This window comes from Scyliorhinus canicula, unplaced genomic scaffold (genome assembly GCF_902713615.1).
Source record: "Scyliorhinus canicula unplaced genomic scaffold, sScyCan1.1, whole genome shotgun sequence".
NCBI classification, from domain to species: Eukaryota; Metazoa; Chordata; class Chondrichthyes; order Carcharhiniformes; family Scyliorhinidae; genus Scyliorhinus; species Scyliorhinus canicula.
Genome location: NW_024056029.1, coordinates 108,266 through 124,199, shown reverse-complemented (window position 1 = coordinate 124,199; position 15,934 = coordinate 108,266). Strand labels below are relative to the sequence as shown.

At 46.8% G+C, this 15,934-nt stretch overlaps 2 protein-coding genes across 2 annotated transcripts in view; one reads left to right on the top strand and one right to left on the bottom strand.

Moving 5' to 3' along the window:
- Positions 1–5,313: 5,313 nt before the first annotated feature.
- LOC119961700 (oocyte zinc finger protein XlCOF6-like) overlaps positions 5,314–15,934 on the top strand; it is a gene marked incomplete at its 5' end in the record, with an annotated part of 35,716 nt that continues 25,095 nt past the window's right edge. The window contains 2 exons of the mRNA XM_038788987.1: positions 5,314–5,711; positions 5,796–5,985. Of these exons, the coding sequence (XP_038644915.1) occupies positions 5,314–5,711; positions 5,796–5,985 (588 nt within the window). The remainder of the gene's footprint in view (positions 5,712–5,795; positions 5,986–15,934) is intronic.
- Positions 12,564–15,832, bottom strand: LOC119961701 (zinc finger protein 239-like). Its single transcript, XM_038788988.1, has 2 exons — positions 15,597–15,832; positions 12,564–13,483 (listed from the first exon to the last, which is right to left on the bottom strand). Exons 1-2 carry the CDS (start codon positions 15,613–15,615, stop codon positions 12,747–12,749), a joined length of 756 nt encoding a protein of 251 aa, XP_038644916.1. The 5' UTR covers positions 15,616–15,832; the 3' UTR covers positions 12,564–12,746.

Sequence of the window (15,934 nt, the reverse complement as noted above, 5' to 3'; positions counted from 1 at the left end):
CTGCGTTGGCAGCCCAATAGTATTATTAAGAGTGAAGACTCGAGAGCTATTCAATTCAAAATGAAGTCATGTATAACAAATAAATATACTGAGGTTCAACATTGAATAAAGAAACATAATGAGTAAAATTGGTGGAAATTTTCTGTTGGAAGATAAGAATGATGCATTAATGATTTTAAAAAAAATACATTTAGAGTACCCAATTCATTTTTTACAATTAAAGGGCAATTTAGCGTGTCCAATCCACCTAATCTGTACATCTTTGGGTTGTGGGGGCGAAACCCACGCAAACACGGGGAGAATGTGCAAACTCCACACGGACAGTGACCCAGATTCGGGATTGAACCTGGGACCTCGGCGCCGTGAGACAGCAATGCTAACCCACTGCGCCACCGTGCTGCCCTGTGATACATTAACAATTGAACAGAGAGCATTTAAAAAAAATTTTTTTTAATAGAATTTACAGTGCAGAAGGAAGCCATTCGGCCCATCGAGTCTGCACCGGCTCCTGGAAAGAGCACCCTACCAAAGGTTAACACCTCCACCCTATCCCCACAACCCAGCAACCCCACCCAACACTAAGGGCAAAATTCACCTAACTTGCACATCTTTGGACTGTGGGAGGAAACCGGAGGAAACCCATGCACACACGGGGAGGATGTGCAGACTCCGCACAGACAGTGACCCAAGCCGGAATCGAACCTGGGACCCTGGAGCTGTGAAGCTATTGTGCTATCCACAATGCTGAACAAATGCGAAAATTCAATATAAGTTCTAAATCTCATGGTCTTACAAGTTGAGACATCTGTTTTAAAGGAACAGCTGTCTTCATGTAATCAGGGACCTGGCCTCCCAGCTGAACCATTGAAAGCTGCAGCAAGACTCTGCAGTTGAATGTTGCACGGGTCCATTGGGTACTGTGCTTCCAGATGTTTCTGTAGTGTAGCATTTATCACATTCACCTAACGTACGAAAGGTGCCTGGTTTGAAACTGGCAGAAGCATTAAATGCTTCTCATTTATGATGTGGACTGGGGTGGGCACAGTAAGAAGTCTTATAGCACCAGGTTAAAGTCCAACAAGTTTGTTTCGAATCCTTAGCTTTCGGAGCACAGCTCCTTCCTCAGGTTAATGAAGATGTGGATTCCACAAACACATACATAGAAAAATTCAATGATGTGAGATGGTACTTTGAATGCGAGTCTTTGCAGGTAATTAAGTCTTTACAGGTAGAAGATGTGATAAGCCAAGTGGATAATGGGGTCCTGTAGACGTATTTGGACGTCCAGAATACATTTGATAAGATGGAATTTAACATGCATAAGTGTGAGGTTATCTATTTTGGTCAGAGGAATAAAAAGGCAATTTATTATTTAAATGGAGAGAAACTTTATAGGACATTGGTTTGGGTGTTGAACAAATATTTCACATCTGTCTCCACCCAAGAGAATGAGGAGGTAGATATGGAACTCGGGGAGAGAGACCGAGAGTTTCTTGAGTGAATTGACAGAGGGAGTGACAAGGCATTGGAAGTGTTGGCAGGCTTAAAAGTGGACAAATCTCTAGGTTTGGATGAATTATGTCGCAGGATGCCGTGGGAGGCAAGAGAGGGGATTGCAGGGACTCTGACCCAAATTTTTAATTCCTCTTTGGCGACAGGTTAGGTGCCAGAGGACTGGAGAACAGCTAATATGATCCCACTATTTAAGAAAGTTTGTTGAGATAAGTCAGGGAACTACAGACCAGTGAGTCTCGTGTCAGAGGTAGGGAAACTATTGGAGAACATTCAGAAGGAAATAATATATCTCCACTTGGAGAGGCAAAGTTTGATCAGGAATAGTCAGCATGGCTTTGTCCGAGGGCTGTCTTCTCAGTAAAGTGAAGCAGGGCGACACCACGGTGAAGAAGGAGGTGAAGCCCATGGTGGTGGCTACCAGCAGGGTGTGGGTGTCGAAGGGGTATCCGGGCCGCAGGCCGGCCTTGGCCCGGGAGTCGGATCGCCCGGCCAGTCCCCGCTCCTGCAGCGAGACCGTGTCATTTCTGTCGGCGTTTTGGGCCACACAGCGGTAGATGCTGAAGTCCATGCGGCGGACCGAGGTGATCTGCAGGCTGCCGTCCGGCAGAGATGGGGCTGGAGAGGAGCGGGGGCACGGGGGGCAGGCGGAGGTCCGGGGGCACAGGGAGGAGGCCACAGTCCTCGGGGGGGGGGGGGGGGGGGGGGGCGGGGGGCAGAGATTGGGGAAGCAAATATACATTTGGGTGCCCAGGAGATAATTACAGTGTGCGATACTTCGCTGTCTTGTGTGTTGTCGCTTGCTTCCCCCGGACGGGTCTTGCTGCCATCCCACGCTCGCCCCCGCTTCACAAACAGGTCCCGGAACATTCATGTGAATGGCTCCCACGTTCTGTGGAAGCCGTCGTCTGACCCTCGGATGGCGAATTTGATTTTCTCCATTTGGAGAGATTCCGAGAGGTCGCACAGCCAGTCTGCAGCTCTGGGTGGTGCTGCTGACCACTAGCCAAACAGGATTCTACGGCAGGCGATCAGGGAGGCAAAGGCAAGGGCGTCCGCCCTCCTCCCCTGGAATAGGTCTGGCTGGTCTGAAACCCCGAAGACTGCCACTATCGGGCATGGCTCCACCCTCACCCCCACCACTTTGGACATAGCCTCGAAGAAGGCTGTCCAGTACTCCACAAGTCTGGGGCAAGACTAGAACATGTGGGCATGGTTTTCAGGAGAGATGTTAGGAAGAACTTCTTCACACACGGTGGGAGAGGTTTGGAACTCTCTCCCACAAACAGCAGGTGAAGCTGGATCAGTTGTTAAGTTTAAATCTGAGGTAGAGTTTTGTTGAACAAAGATATTATTGGATATGGAGTTAGGTCACAGATCAGCTGTGATCTCACTAAATGGCAGGACAGACTCGAAGGGCTGAACGGCCTACTCCTGTCCCTATGTGTATTTCTGTGATTGCGAAATTCAGACAACACCATGACAGGGAAAGAGCCCGGATTAGAACCTGAGTTAGTCCGAGCTGCAAACCATCCCTCCAGATCCTGGCCCTTCATGGATTTAATGAAGGCCAAGGCAATAGTTGGATTATTGAAAGACTTGACGGAGTTGTTGGAGACCATTTATCGGGAGCAGGATAAAGCCTGACGGAATTCACTCCCCACAGCCTTGAGCTGCCTTTGAACTTCATCGAAGCCTCGACGCTTCGTTTATGTTGCTGCCGAAAGTCCTGGAAGAAGTAAATTCTCACTCCTTCCTGGAGCCAGGTGCCACCTCGCTGTTCCCTCTCCAGGACATTCTCTCAATTTGTGGAAGTGAATGATTCCAGGCCTGGGATGAAAACTATCCCTCAGCCTCAAAGACCGATGCATCCTTTCTAATTTGAAACGTCCAGGCTTCACATCCAGCTTGAGAAAACGTGACAGTCGGTCCTTGAAGAACCTAACAGGAGCCTTACCCTCCACACTAAATGCACAGAAAAAAACAGCATTTATGGGCAGCACGGTAGCACAGTTGCTTCACAGCTCTAGGGTCACCAGGTTCGATTCCCAGCTTGGGTCACTCTCTGTCTGGAATCTGCACGTTCTCCCCGTAGGTTTACTCCGGGTGCTCCGGTTTCCTCCCACAGTCCAAAGATGTGCAGGTTAGGTGGATTGGCCATGATAAATTGCCCTTAGTGCCCAAATATAAGGTGAGATGGGGTTACTGGGTTATGGGGATGAGGTGGCGGTATGGGCTTGGGTGAGGTTCTGTTTCCAAGACGCAGACTCAATGGGCCGATTGGCCTCCTTCTGCACTGTAAATTCTATGATGACCATCGGACAGGCCGATGACTCGGATGTTCTTTCTCTACCCTCGGTCCTCCAGGACCTCCACCAGCCACTCGGCTGGTTTTCAAAGGATTGAATTCTTGCCACCGTTGAGGAGGCATCTTGCTGAATGTTCAGGATTCTCTCCTCCGGATCATCGAGCCTATTCATGGGGTTTTGCAACTGAGCGTCATGAGCTCACAGATATTGAGTCAGCACACTCGGCCTCTGGTCAATAACTTGGATAATGTCGACAGTCATCATTTTCACCGTCCCCCAGAGAGCGGGGGGTCGAGAGACCTCCTGAGGGTCAGGCCGCCATGTTGAAAAGGCGGCTCCACCCCCGCTGAATTCACCTGCGCTGTTTTATCGACGGATTTCTTCACTTTTACTGGCATAATCCTACCAGACTGAACCCTGAAGTATTCCAGAGACATGATATAAAATATTAATTCAAGGATTAGGTAGATGAGTGTCAGGCTGTCAGGATAAGTGTCAGATTATAGGTGACGGAATAGCCGCTCCCGCACCCGTATCAAATACCAGACACCCCAGCACAGACAGATTTCTGATTGATGAGGATGTCGAGGGTTATGCGGAACTGGCAGGTAAATGGAGAGAAAGCTGAGATGAGAAGGGATTTCTTTCCTCGAGGATATGGTGATGCTTTGGAATTCTGTCCCTCAGAAGATTCTGGAGATTCAGTCATCAAGTATTTTCAAGACATAAACTGAGAGGTTTCTAGATATTGAAGATGTCTGGGGATCGTGTGGGAAAATGGTGTTGAGGTAGATCGGCCAATGATCCCATTGAATGGTTCAGGTTCGATGGGTCGAATGAACAACTGCAGCTCATATTTGTTATGATCTCCTGTACAGGAAGCTGTGAGCAGGAATCAGTCAATCAGCCTGAATCAGCACCTTCATGGGAATAGGGAGGGTGAATATTAGATACAGCAGAGTGAGAATGGAGGGAGAGTGTTTACAACTTTAGGGGGAATAAGAGAGGAAAAAATGTGCCACCGAAACTAGATTGTCTGTTCTGAGTTTCTATCCTGTACTGACAGTGATGACTTTTGTAAATTGTTTTTATAGGATATTAGACGAGGAGGAATTACAGACAGAGATCTCAATAGTCAAGTCTTGGTCTGACAGTCACTCAATTCCTTAGAACCAGAATATAATTGACCTTTGAACCTAGAAGGAGAAATTTTTGTCTGATCTGTCGGCTTCTATAGATTTGAAACATCAGTGTGACTGGAAAAGCACCGAGACCCACACAACACACACCCGAGTGAGAGAGTTTCAGTGAACTGACTGTGGAAAGAGCTTTAACTAGTTACACAGCCTGAAAAAACATCACACCATTTACAGCGGGTAAAGACTGTACCCGTGTTTGTGTGTGTGTGGGTCAAGGCTTCAGCTGATCATCCACCCTGGAGAGACACGAGGAGACCCAAAACATGGAGAAACCGTGGAAATGTGGGGACTGTGGGAAGGGATTCAAAGCCCCATCAGAGCTGGAAACTCATCGACGTAGTCACACTGGGGAGAGGCCGTTCACCTGCTCCCAGTGTGAGAAGGGATTCACTCAGTTATCTCACCTGCAGTCACATCAGCGAGTTCACACTGGAGAGAGGCCGTTCATCTGTTCCCAGTGTGGGAAAGGATTCACTCAGTTATCTCACCTGCAGTCACACCAGCGAGTTCACACTGGGAAGAAGCCATTCACCTGCTCTCAGTGTGGGAAGGAATTCAGCGATTCAGCCAACCTGCGGAGACACCAGCGAGTTCACACTGGGGAGAGGCCATTCACTTGCTGTCAGTGTGGGAACGGATTTACTCAATTATCCACCCTCCAGTCACACCAGCGGGTTCACACTGGGGAGAGGCCATTCACCTGTTCTCAGTGTGGGAAGGGATTTATTGATTCATCCAGTCTGCAGAGACACCAGCGAGTTCTCACTGGGGATAGGCCGTTCACCTGCTCTAAGTGTGGGAAAGGATTCACTCGGTCATCCACCCTGCAGAGACATCAGCAAGTTCACACTGGGGAGAGGCCATTCACCTGCTCTCAGTGTGGGAAGGGATTCACTCTGTTACCTCACCTGCAGACACACCAGCGAGTTCACACTGGGGAGAGGCCATTCACCTGCTCTCAGTGTGGGAAAGGATTTACTCAATTATCCCACCTGCGGAGACACCAGCAAATTCACACCGGGGAAAGGCTGTCCACCCCTCAATGTTAGACGGGATTGCATGTTTCATCGCACCTGCTGTGACACCAACAATTTCACAATTGATTACAGGGATTCTGCTGTTATTGTTTCTGCTCTACAGCCAGGACTGCATTTTGTTCATTCTGACAGGTGGTCAGTGGGGATGGTCGGAGGGTTTCTTTCTGCTGGACTGGCCGGTCTCACCACTTTGCCTCCAGTGGGCTGATGCTCTTTGAGCCTTGTTGCTGATACCCGGCTTCAAATTGCGCAAGGATCACAGAGTGAAAGGCGGTTTGGAAGTTTGAAGATATTTAGTTTCCATTTCTTTTTGGAACTTTTGAAGCGTGCCACGTTGTCTATGAGATGGGCCCTGGTGGTTACATGGTTCTTTTGTTTAAGTTATCTGGGTGTTCCTCATAGAAGAAAACTATCAGGGTATGAGGGGCAAGTTGTCTGAGGTGGGCTGGGAAACTGATTGGTACAGGGAATACCTAATGTTTAAGGAATTACAACATATTTATCAGGGGTCGGTCAGCTCAGTTGGCCGGATGGCTGGTTTGTGATGCAGAGCAAGGCCAACAGTGAGGATTCAACTCCCATACTGGCTGGGTTTATCCATGAAGGCCCGGCCTTCTCAACCAGGCCCCTGGCCTGAGGTGTACTGACCCTCGGGTTAAACCACCTCCAGTCAGCTCTCTCTCTGTCAAAGGGGAGAGCAGCCTCTGGTCCTCTGGGATTTTTTTGCAACTTTTATTTCACATATATACAACAAATATAGATTAATTTAAGGAATAAAAATCCAACAGGAAAAGTGATGCAACCTTGGCTAACAAAAAAAGTTAAAGATTCCATTAGATCATTGGAAGAGGCTCATAACGTGGTAAAAATAATAGTAAACCTGAGGATTGGGAAATGTTTTAGAATTCAGCAAAGGAGGACCAATATACTGATAAAGAGCAATGGAATATGGCAGCAAATGGGGAGAAACATAAAAACCGACCGGTGAAGCTTCTATATGTATTTAAAAAGGAAAAGATTGTGAAAGACAAATGTGGGTCCCTTTCAAGCAGAGACAGGAGAGTTCATAACGGGGAATGAGGAAATGGCAGAGAAACTAAACAATGTGTGTCTGTCTTCACAGAGGAAGATGCAAACATTTCACCAAAACACTAGCGAACCAAGCGGCAAGTGAGCACGAGGGACAGAAAGAGATGAGAATTCGTGGGAAAAGTGGTATTGGAGAAATTAATGGGGCTGGAAGTGAATAAATCCCCAAAAGCTGATGATCTACATCCCAGAGTGTTGAACGAGGTGGCTATAGAGATCTCTATTCCTCATTCTAAATTCTCCTGACTCTATCTGGAACGGACAAACATTTCCTTTTTACGTACCTATAGAAACTTTTACAGTCCATTTGTATGTATTTTGCTGGTTCACATTCATATTCTGTTCTCCCTCACTTTCTCAGTGTCTTGGTCCTTTGCTCTTTTGTAAAATCCTCCCAATCCTCAGGTTTATTCCTTTCTGATAACTTTATCAGCCTTTTCTTTCAATCTTATCCAAAACCACTTCCTCTGGTCGTCACAGTTCTCTGACCTTTTGGGGTTCTTGTGCCTTGAAGGAATGTAAACTGTAAGAATTATTGAAAGCCTATCCATTATATTCACTCCAATTCACCTCAGCTAATTTATCCCTTCTACCTTCATAATTTCCTTCAAACTTAATACCCTGGCTTCAGATTGGAATACCTCATATTCAATATTCTGGTCACTCATCACTAAAGATTGTTTTACAGCACAATTATCGATTAGCCCTTTATCATTGCATAATATTAGATCTATAAAGGCCTGTTCTATAGTCGGTACTGCAACTTACTGCTGTAGATACCTGTCCCCAACACACTCCAGAAACTTGTCCTGCACAGCATCAGTGTCCATTAGGTTAACCCAGTCTATATGCAGATTGAAGTCACCCATTACTGTTTTACCCATGCTACATGCTTCTCTAATCTCCGATTAATACCATGTCACACACAACCCCTACTGTTTGGTGGCCTATAACAGCTCTTACCAATGTTTCCTGCCCCATGCTGTTTCTTGTCTCCAACCAAACATATTCCATGTTTTGTATTCCTGATCTGAGATCCACCCTTACTAATGTTCTGATGCTGTCCCTTATTATCCGAGCAACACCACCTCCTTTTCCTTTTTGCCTGCATCATCAGCAAACTAAGCGACCATACCTTTGGTACTGTCATCAAAGTCATTGATATAAATTGTAAAACGTTGAGGCTCCAGCACTGATCCCTGTGACACATCACTCATTACACCTTGCCAACCAGAAAATGGCCTATTTGTGCCTCCTCTCGGTTTTCTGGCAGCTGGCTAATCTTTCACTGTGAAAGACAGTTCTGGGATTAAAGGCTGCCTGACTGTGAAAAGAACGGAAGTAAATCCTCGGGAATGACTCATTACTTTGGACTGGTTCTGAGATAATTCAGTTTCGACTTGCAGGGCAGAGTAACTATAATCGTGCAGTTCGAATTTAGATTGCGTAACTGTGGTATGGTAGCACAGTGGTTAGCACTGGTGCTTCACAGTGCCAGGGCGCCAGGTTCAATTCACACTTGAGCCACTGTTGTACAGTCTGCACGTTCTCCCTGTGTCTGTGTGGGTTTCCTCCGGATGCTCTGGTAAGTCCCGAAAGGTGTGCTTGTTAGATGAATTTGGCATCCGGAATTCTCCCTCTGCGTACTCAAACAGGTGCCGGACTGTGGCAACTAGGGGCTTTTCACAGTATCTTCATTGCAGTGTTAATGTCAGCCTACTTGTGACGATAATAAAGATTATTATTATTAAAAAGAGCAAAGTTCTATGTGTAGGTTAATGTACCTTTTAGTTTGTTGCATTAAAAGTCATAACACGTGAAGTCCCGCCGTGTGATTCTTTAATTTGTTGACTGGGAATTCAATTTTAAAAAAATAATTTGCTGACCTTTATGGAGGTCCTAATCCACAAATTCTGACTTCCCTCGTGCACCTGTCTGTCTCTATTGTTCGTGTCACTGACAGCCAGGTGATGGAGCTGAGGGCTGAATTTAGCTGAGAGTAAAGGAGCCTGTGCACGAATAGAGAGGGGAAGATGCTGGAGGCCTGACTGGGAAATGGATCTCCAACTAATCAGGGGTGGGGGGGTTTCGGCGACCACAGTTTACATATAGAAAATCCCGGAGTTCCCCTCGGGGAAGTGTGTGTAAAGGCACAATGTTACAGAAATTCAAGTAAACAGGTTGCAAGGAGAAAGAATATAATGGAAATATTTGCACCGAGCAAGAGAAAACTATAAAGCTACAAAAGGAAGAACCTTATTGATTGTCATGATGGGGAATGTAGACAGAGGGAGGCAACACAGAGAAGATCTGAATAACTTTAATAAACTTTATTCAACAGTAATGACACTTACACACATTAAAACAAAGGACCTACAATACAAACAGGTTCTCAGAGGTCAGACTGAGGATAAGATTGGACATGAAGAGATAAATAATCCGAAAGGACAGACAATGTATATTCTCAACACTGAGCCTGAGGGTCAGGAGATGGACTAAATACAAAGACATTCTTAAGTTTTTAAGAGAGGAGATATTCAGTTCTAAACCATGAGAAAAGTAGTGGTAATATCACACAGACTGACTAAAGAGCATTACATAATTTACCAGATGAATTAATGGGTTCATGTGTTCCACTTTGATAAATAAATAACCAGAGTGTGTTGACAAGTTAAGAACGCGTTACTAAAGCCAAAAAGGATCAATACACAAAAGCTCGGTGTTCCTGAGCAGATTGATCAGATTAGAATAACGTGCTCACTGATCTTTCTGATGGGACCTCCCGTCAGTATCCAGTAATCTCACGGTCTCTGTCTGGAATGGCTTATGTGATAGAAATAAAAACATTGAACCAATGTCTCATTGTTTCTTAGTTTCCGAGCTCGTATTAAGTGTTATGGATAATTCGGTAAAAACACATGGTATATTTAGATTTTCGGGAGCAACACTGTAACCATTTGAAATGAAATCCAGGATCTCTGATCAATATGAATTCCATTATCAGAAGCTGTGTTTCCAGACAGCACACACAGCCACCCTCTGTACAGTGTGAACTTACTGAGGAGTCAAAGGTTTAAATGACTGAGTGAATCCCTTCCCACTCAGATCAGATGAACAGTCTCAGCCCAGTGTGAACTTTCATCAGGTCAGTTGAAACATTTCCACACATAAAGTGAATGACTGTCGAACAGCAAACTGTGTGACTGAGTGAATCCCGACACACACACACACGGCACGTGAATGACTGTCGAACAGCAAACTGAGTGAATCCCTACACACACACACACAGGGCAAGTGAATGACTGTCGAAGAGCAGACTGTGTGACTGAGAGAATCCCTACACACACAGACAGGGCAAGTGAATGACTGTCGAACAGCAGACTGTGTGACTGAGTGAATCCCTATACACACAGCAAGCGAATGACTGTCCAACAGCAAACTGTGTGACAGTGAATCCCCACACACACACAGCAAGTGAACAACTGTCCAACAGCAGACTGTGACAGTGAATCCCTGCACACACACACACGGCAAGTGAATGACTGTCCAACAGCAGACTGTGTGACTGTGATAATCCCTACACACACAGACAGGGCAAGTGAATGACTGTCCAACAGCAGACTGTGTGACTGAGTGAATCCCTACACACACCCAGACAGGGCAAGTGAATGACTGTCGAACAGCAGACTGTGTGACTGAGTGAATCCCGACACACACACGGCAAGTGAATGACTGTCCAACAGCAGACTGTGTGACTGTGATAATCCCTACACACACAGACACATAGAGCAGACGGTTGGCCTCTCCCCAGTATGAATACACTGCTGTCTCAGAAGGGTGTATGTCTAATTGACTCTCCTCCCACACTCGGAACATGGGATGGCCTCTTCCCGGAGTGAGTGCAATGGTGAACTGTGAGGCGAGATGTTTGCCTGAATCCAGTCCCACAGTGAGAGCGCCTGAACTCACTCACATCCGTGAACACGTCAATGGGAGATAAAGTTCCTCGGAAAGTTTACAGCACTTCCCGCAGTCTGGGCATTTAATAGGTCACTCATCAGTGTGAACTGGCTGATGTCTCACCAGGTTGGACAAGTGAACTAATCCCATCCTACACTTGGAACAGGTGAATGGCCTCTCCCCAGTGTGAAGTCGCTGGTGGATCAGCAGGTAGGATGAATGAGTGAATTGTTTTCCTCACACAGAACAACTGAATGGTTTCTCCCCAGTGAACTCGCTGGTGTATCCGCAGTTGGGATGACTGACTAAATCTCTTCCCATATTCAGAGCAGGTGAATGGCCTCTGCCCAGTCTGAATTCTCTGGTGTCTGAAGGCAGGATGCGATACTGAATCCTTTCCCACATTCAGAGTAGGTGAATGGCCTCTGCCCAGTCTGAATTCTCTGGTGTCTGAAGGCAGGATGCGATACTGAATCCTTTCCCACATTCAGAGTAGGTGAATGGCCTCTGCCCAGTCTGAATTCTCTGGTGTCTGAAGGCAGGATGCGATACTGAATCCTTTCCCACATTCAGAGCAGGTGAATGGCCTCTGCCCAGTCTGAATTCTCTGGTGTCTGAAGGCAGGATGTGATACTGAATCCTTTCCCACATTCAGAGCAGGTGAATGGCCTCTGCCCAGTCTGAATTCTCTGGTGTCTGAAGGCAGGATGCGATACTGAATCCTTTCCCACATTCAGAGCAGGTGAATGGCCTCTGCCCAGTCTGAATTCTCTGGTGTCTGAAGGCAGGATGCGATACTGAATCCTTTCCCACATTCAGAGCAGGTGAATGGCCTCTGCCCAGTCTGAATTCTCTGGTGTCTGAAGGCAGGATGCGATACTGAATCCTTTCCCACATTCAGAGCAGGTGAATGGCCTCTGCCCAGTCTGAATTCTCTGGTGTCTGAAGGCAGGATGCGATACTGAATCTTTTCTCACATTCAGAGCAGGTGAATGGACTCTTGGCAGTGTGACTGTGATGTACAGTGGGGTCAGATGAACGCCTAAACCTACTGTCACAGTGAGAGCACTTGAACCGTATCTCAGCAGTGTGAACAAGTTGGTGGGATATCAGGGCCAGTGGGCAGCACGGTAGCATAATGGCTACCACTATGGCTTCACAGCACCAGGATCCCAGGTTCGATTCCCAGCTTGGGTCACTGTCTGTGCGGAGTCTGCACGTTCTCCCCATGTCTGCGTGGGTTTCCTCCGGGTGCTCCGCTTTCCTCCCACAAGTCCCATTAGGTACTTTGGACAGTCTGAATTCTCCCTCATTATACCCAAACAGGCGCTGGAATGTAGCGACTACGGGCTTTTCACAGTAACTTCATTGCAGTTTTAATGTAAGCCCACTTGTGACAATAAGGATTATTTAAAAATTCCCGCAATCTGGACATTTAAAAGGTCTCATCAGTGTGAACCTTCTGGTGTGTCAGCAAGTGTGATGAACAAGTGAATCCCTTCCCACACTCAGAGCAGGTGAACGGCCTCTCTCAGTGTGAGTGCCCTGATGTACAGTGAGGTCAGATGATCGTTTGAAACCAGTCCCAATGGGAGAGCAGCTGAATGGTCCTTCATCAGTGTGAATACGTTGACAGGACTTCAGTTCCCAGGAGATTCGACAGTACTTCCCACAGTCCAGGCATTTAACGGTCTCTCATCAGTGTGAATCCGCTGGTGTCTCAGCAGGTTGGATGACTGAGTGAATCCTTTCCCACAATGAGGGCAGGTGAATGGCTTCTCTCCGGTGTGAATTCGCTGGTGAACCAGCATAGCTGATGCACAAGTGAACCCCTTCCCACACTTGGAGCAAGTGAATGGCTTCTCCCCAGTGTGAATGCGTTGGTGTGTCCGCAGTTGGGATGGGGTAATAAATCCTTTCATACAGTTAGAGCAGGTGAATGGTCTCTCCCCGGTGTGAACTCGCTGGTGTTGAGTGAGGTTAAATGATCGCCTGAACCCAGTCCCGCAGTGAGAGCATCTGAACGGTTTCTCGTCAGTGTGAACACGTTGATGGGACTTCAGATCCCCAGAACTTTTATAGCACTTCCCACAGTCTGGGCATTGGAACGGTCTCTCATCTGTGTGAATCCGCTGGTGTCTCAGCAGGTTGGATGACTGAATGAATCCTTTCCCACACTGAGAGCAGGTGAACGGTCTCTCCCCAGTGTGACTGCGCTGATGTTTTAACAGGTCAGATGATTGTCTGAATCCTCGTCCACACACAGAACACGTGAACGGTTTCTCCTCACTGTGAACGGTGCTTTTCTCTTCCATGTTCAAAATCTGATGATATTCAGGTGATGATAAATTGGCGACTTTTCCAATGTCCTGTGAAACTGATTTAAAACAGAAAAAAGGGAGTGAGAGAGAACCCACAAAAACACAAAGAGAGAGAGCGATGTGGAGCAGGAGGGTTGAAGGGGATGACGTTTATATAGCTAAAACTTGACAAAAGTCTGCCAACCCTCAACATGTACCACCCAAAAGGACTGGGATAGCAGGTATATATTAATAATAATAATCTTCTATATTGAACATCGTCATCTTGTGTTTCCCCTCCAGGTAACATACCGTCCTGACTAATCAGATATCCAGTACTGGATAAGCAGAAATTTCCTCTCTCAATTTCATTATTGACAAGACTGAAGCCTTGTCTTCAGTCCCAGCTATAAACTCCACTCCCTCACCAGTGGCTCCATCCCTCTCCCTGGGAACTGTCTGAATCAGACGGTTCACAACCTCAGTGCCATCTTTCATCTAAATATGGGTTTCCAACCACATCATAACCAAGACTGTTTATTTCCACCTCAGTGCTCGTCTCTCTCTCGCTGTGTAATCTCACTGCACTTGACTCACACTCTATCTCTTATCTCCTCTCTGCCCTTGACTCACTCTCTCTCTTATCTCCTCCCTGATCTTGTCTTTCTTTGTTAGTGAGAGGGCAGGGAAGTGGAACAAGCTAATTTGCTCTTGCAGAGAGCTAGCACAAGCTAGACAGGCTGAATGGCCCCAGCCCCTGTCTGTATTGTAATCACTCAATGATTCAATGAAAAAAGACTTACACTGGAGGCCATGGACCAGATTCTGCCTCCGGACCCACCCTGCTACAAACTGGCTCTTAATTGGCCTGTCTGTGTTTCCATGAGCGACGCTTGCAATAAAAAATCAAAATACTGAAAGCTGAAATAAAAAGAGGAAATGCTGGAAACACTCAGCAGGATCTGTGGGGAGGGAAACAGATTTCACATTTTCACTTTGTGCAGAATGAACTCCAGGGAATAAAAATGGTCAATATACGCTCAGAAGTGGAAGAGAAATGCTTTACGCCACAGGAAAAAACAATTCCTGACTCTAAAATGTGCAGTGAGATGGTCGGGGGATGAGCAGTGATGGAAAACTCATTTAGACATGGTCGGTGGAAGTACAATAACATTTTTTTAAAAATAATTTACAGGATGCTGGTTAGGCCAGCATTTATTGTCCATCCTTAGATGCCCTTCAGAAGGTGGTGCTGAGTTGCCTTCTTGAACCGCTGCAGTCCTGGGCGTGGAGGTACAGCCACTGTGCTGTTAGGGAGGGAGTTCCAGGATGTTGCCCCAGCGACAGGAGGAGCGGCAATATATTTCCAGCTCAGGGTGGTGAGTGACTTGTAGGGAAGCCTCCAGGTGGTGGGGTCCCCAGGTATCTGCTGCTCTTGTCCTTCTAGATGGTAGTGGTCGTGGGTTTGGAATGTGTTGTCTAAGGAACCTTGTTGAGTTACTGCAGTGCATCTTGTAGATGGTACACACGGCTGCCACTGTTAGTTGGTGGTGGCGGGTTTCAATGTTTGTGGAAGGGGGGCAATCAAGCAAGCTGCTTTGTCCTGGATGGTGTCAAGCTTCTTTAGTGTTGTTAGAACTGCACTCATCCAGGCAAGTGGAGAGTATTCCATTACAGTCCTGACTTGTGCCTTACAGTTGATGGACAGGCTTTGAGGGGAGTCAGATGGTGAGTTACTCGCTGTAGGATTCCTAGCCTTTGACCTGCCCTGGTAGCCACAGTATTAATGTGGCTAGTCCAGTTCAGTTTCTGATCAATGGAACCATGCTAAATATATTTAAAATATGTTAAAACTCATTCATTACTGGAGACAGAGAACAATGGTGGAAGGTGATTCGGGAGAGCAGGGGTAAAGCAGATGGAGATGGATTCAGGCCCAGAGTAAATAACAGACCCACAAATCTTTGGAGGCGTGGGGCACGATGTCCCAGGAGGGAGAGAGAGATCCAGAGAGCAGAATTCACTTCTTTTCCTTGACTTCTCTACTCATCATCTGGGTCCCTGCAAATCAGGGAAATGGACGGTCAAATTCCCCAGATCAAAGGCTAATGCAGTTTGATAGACAGGTTGTCTCCATTCTGAACAATGGGGAACAACCTCCACCCAGTCATTCAAAATTTAGCCACTTACACAGATGGCGGCCGGACATGTGCCTTGCTGCATCTTGCCCACCAGAAAGATTGAGGCTCCAGTCGTCGGGTAAACATTCTCCAAGGCGGCCTTCAAGACACAGGACAACAAGGGCAGCATGACAAGCGGTTAGCACTGGGACTGCAGCGCTGAGGACCCAGGTTCAAATCCTGGTCCTGGGTCACTATCCATCTGGAGTTTGCACATTCTCCCCGTGTCTACGTGGGTTTCACCCCACAACCCAAAGATGTGCAGGTTAGGTGGATTGGCACGGCTAAATTGCCCCTTAATTTGGAAAAAAAAAATTGGATACTCTAAATTTATTTTTAAAAAGACAC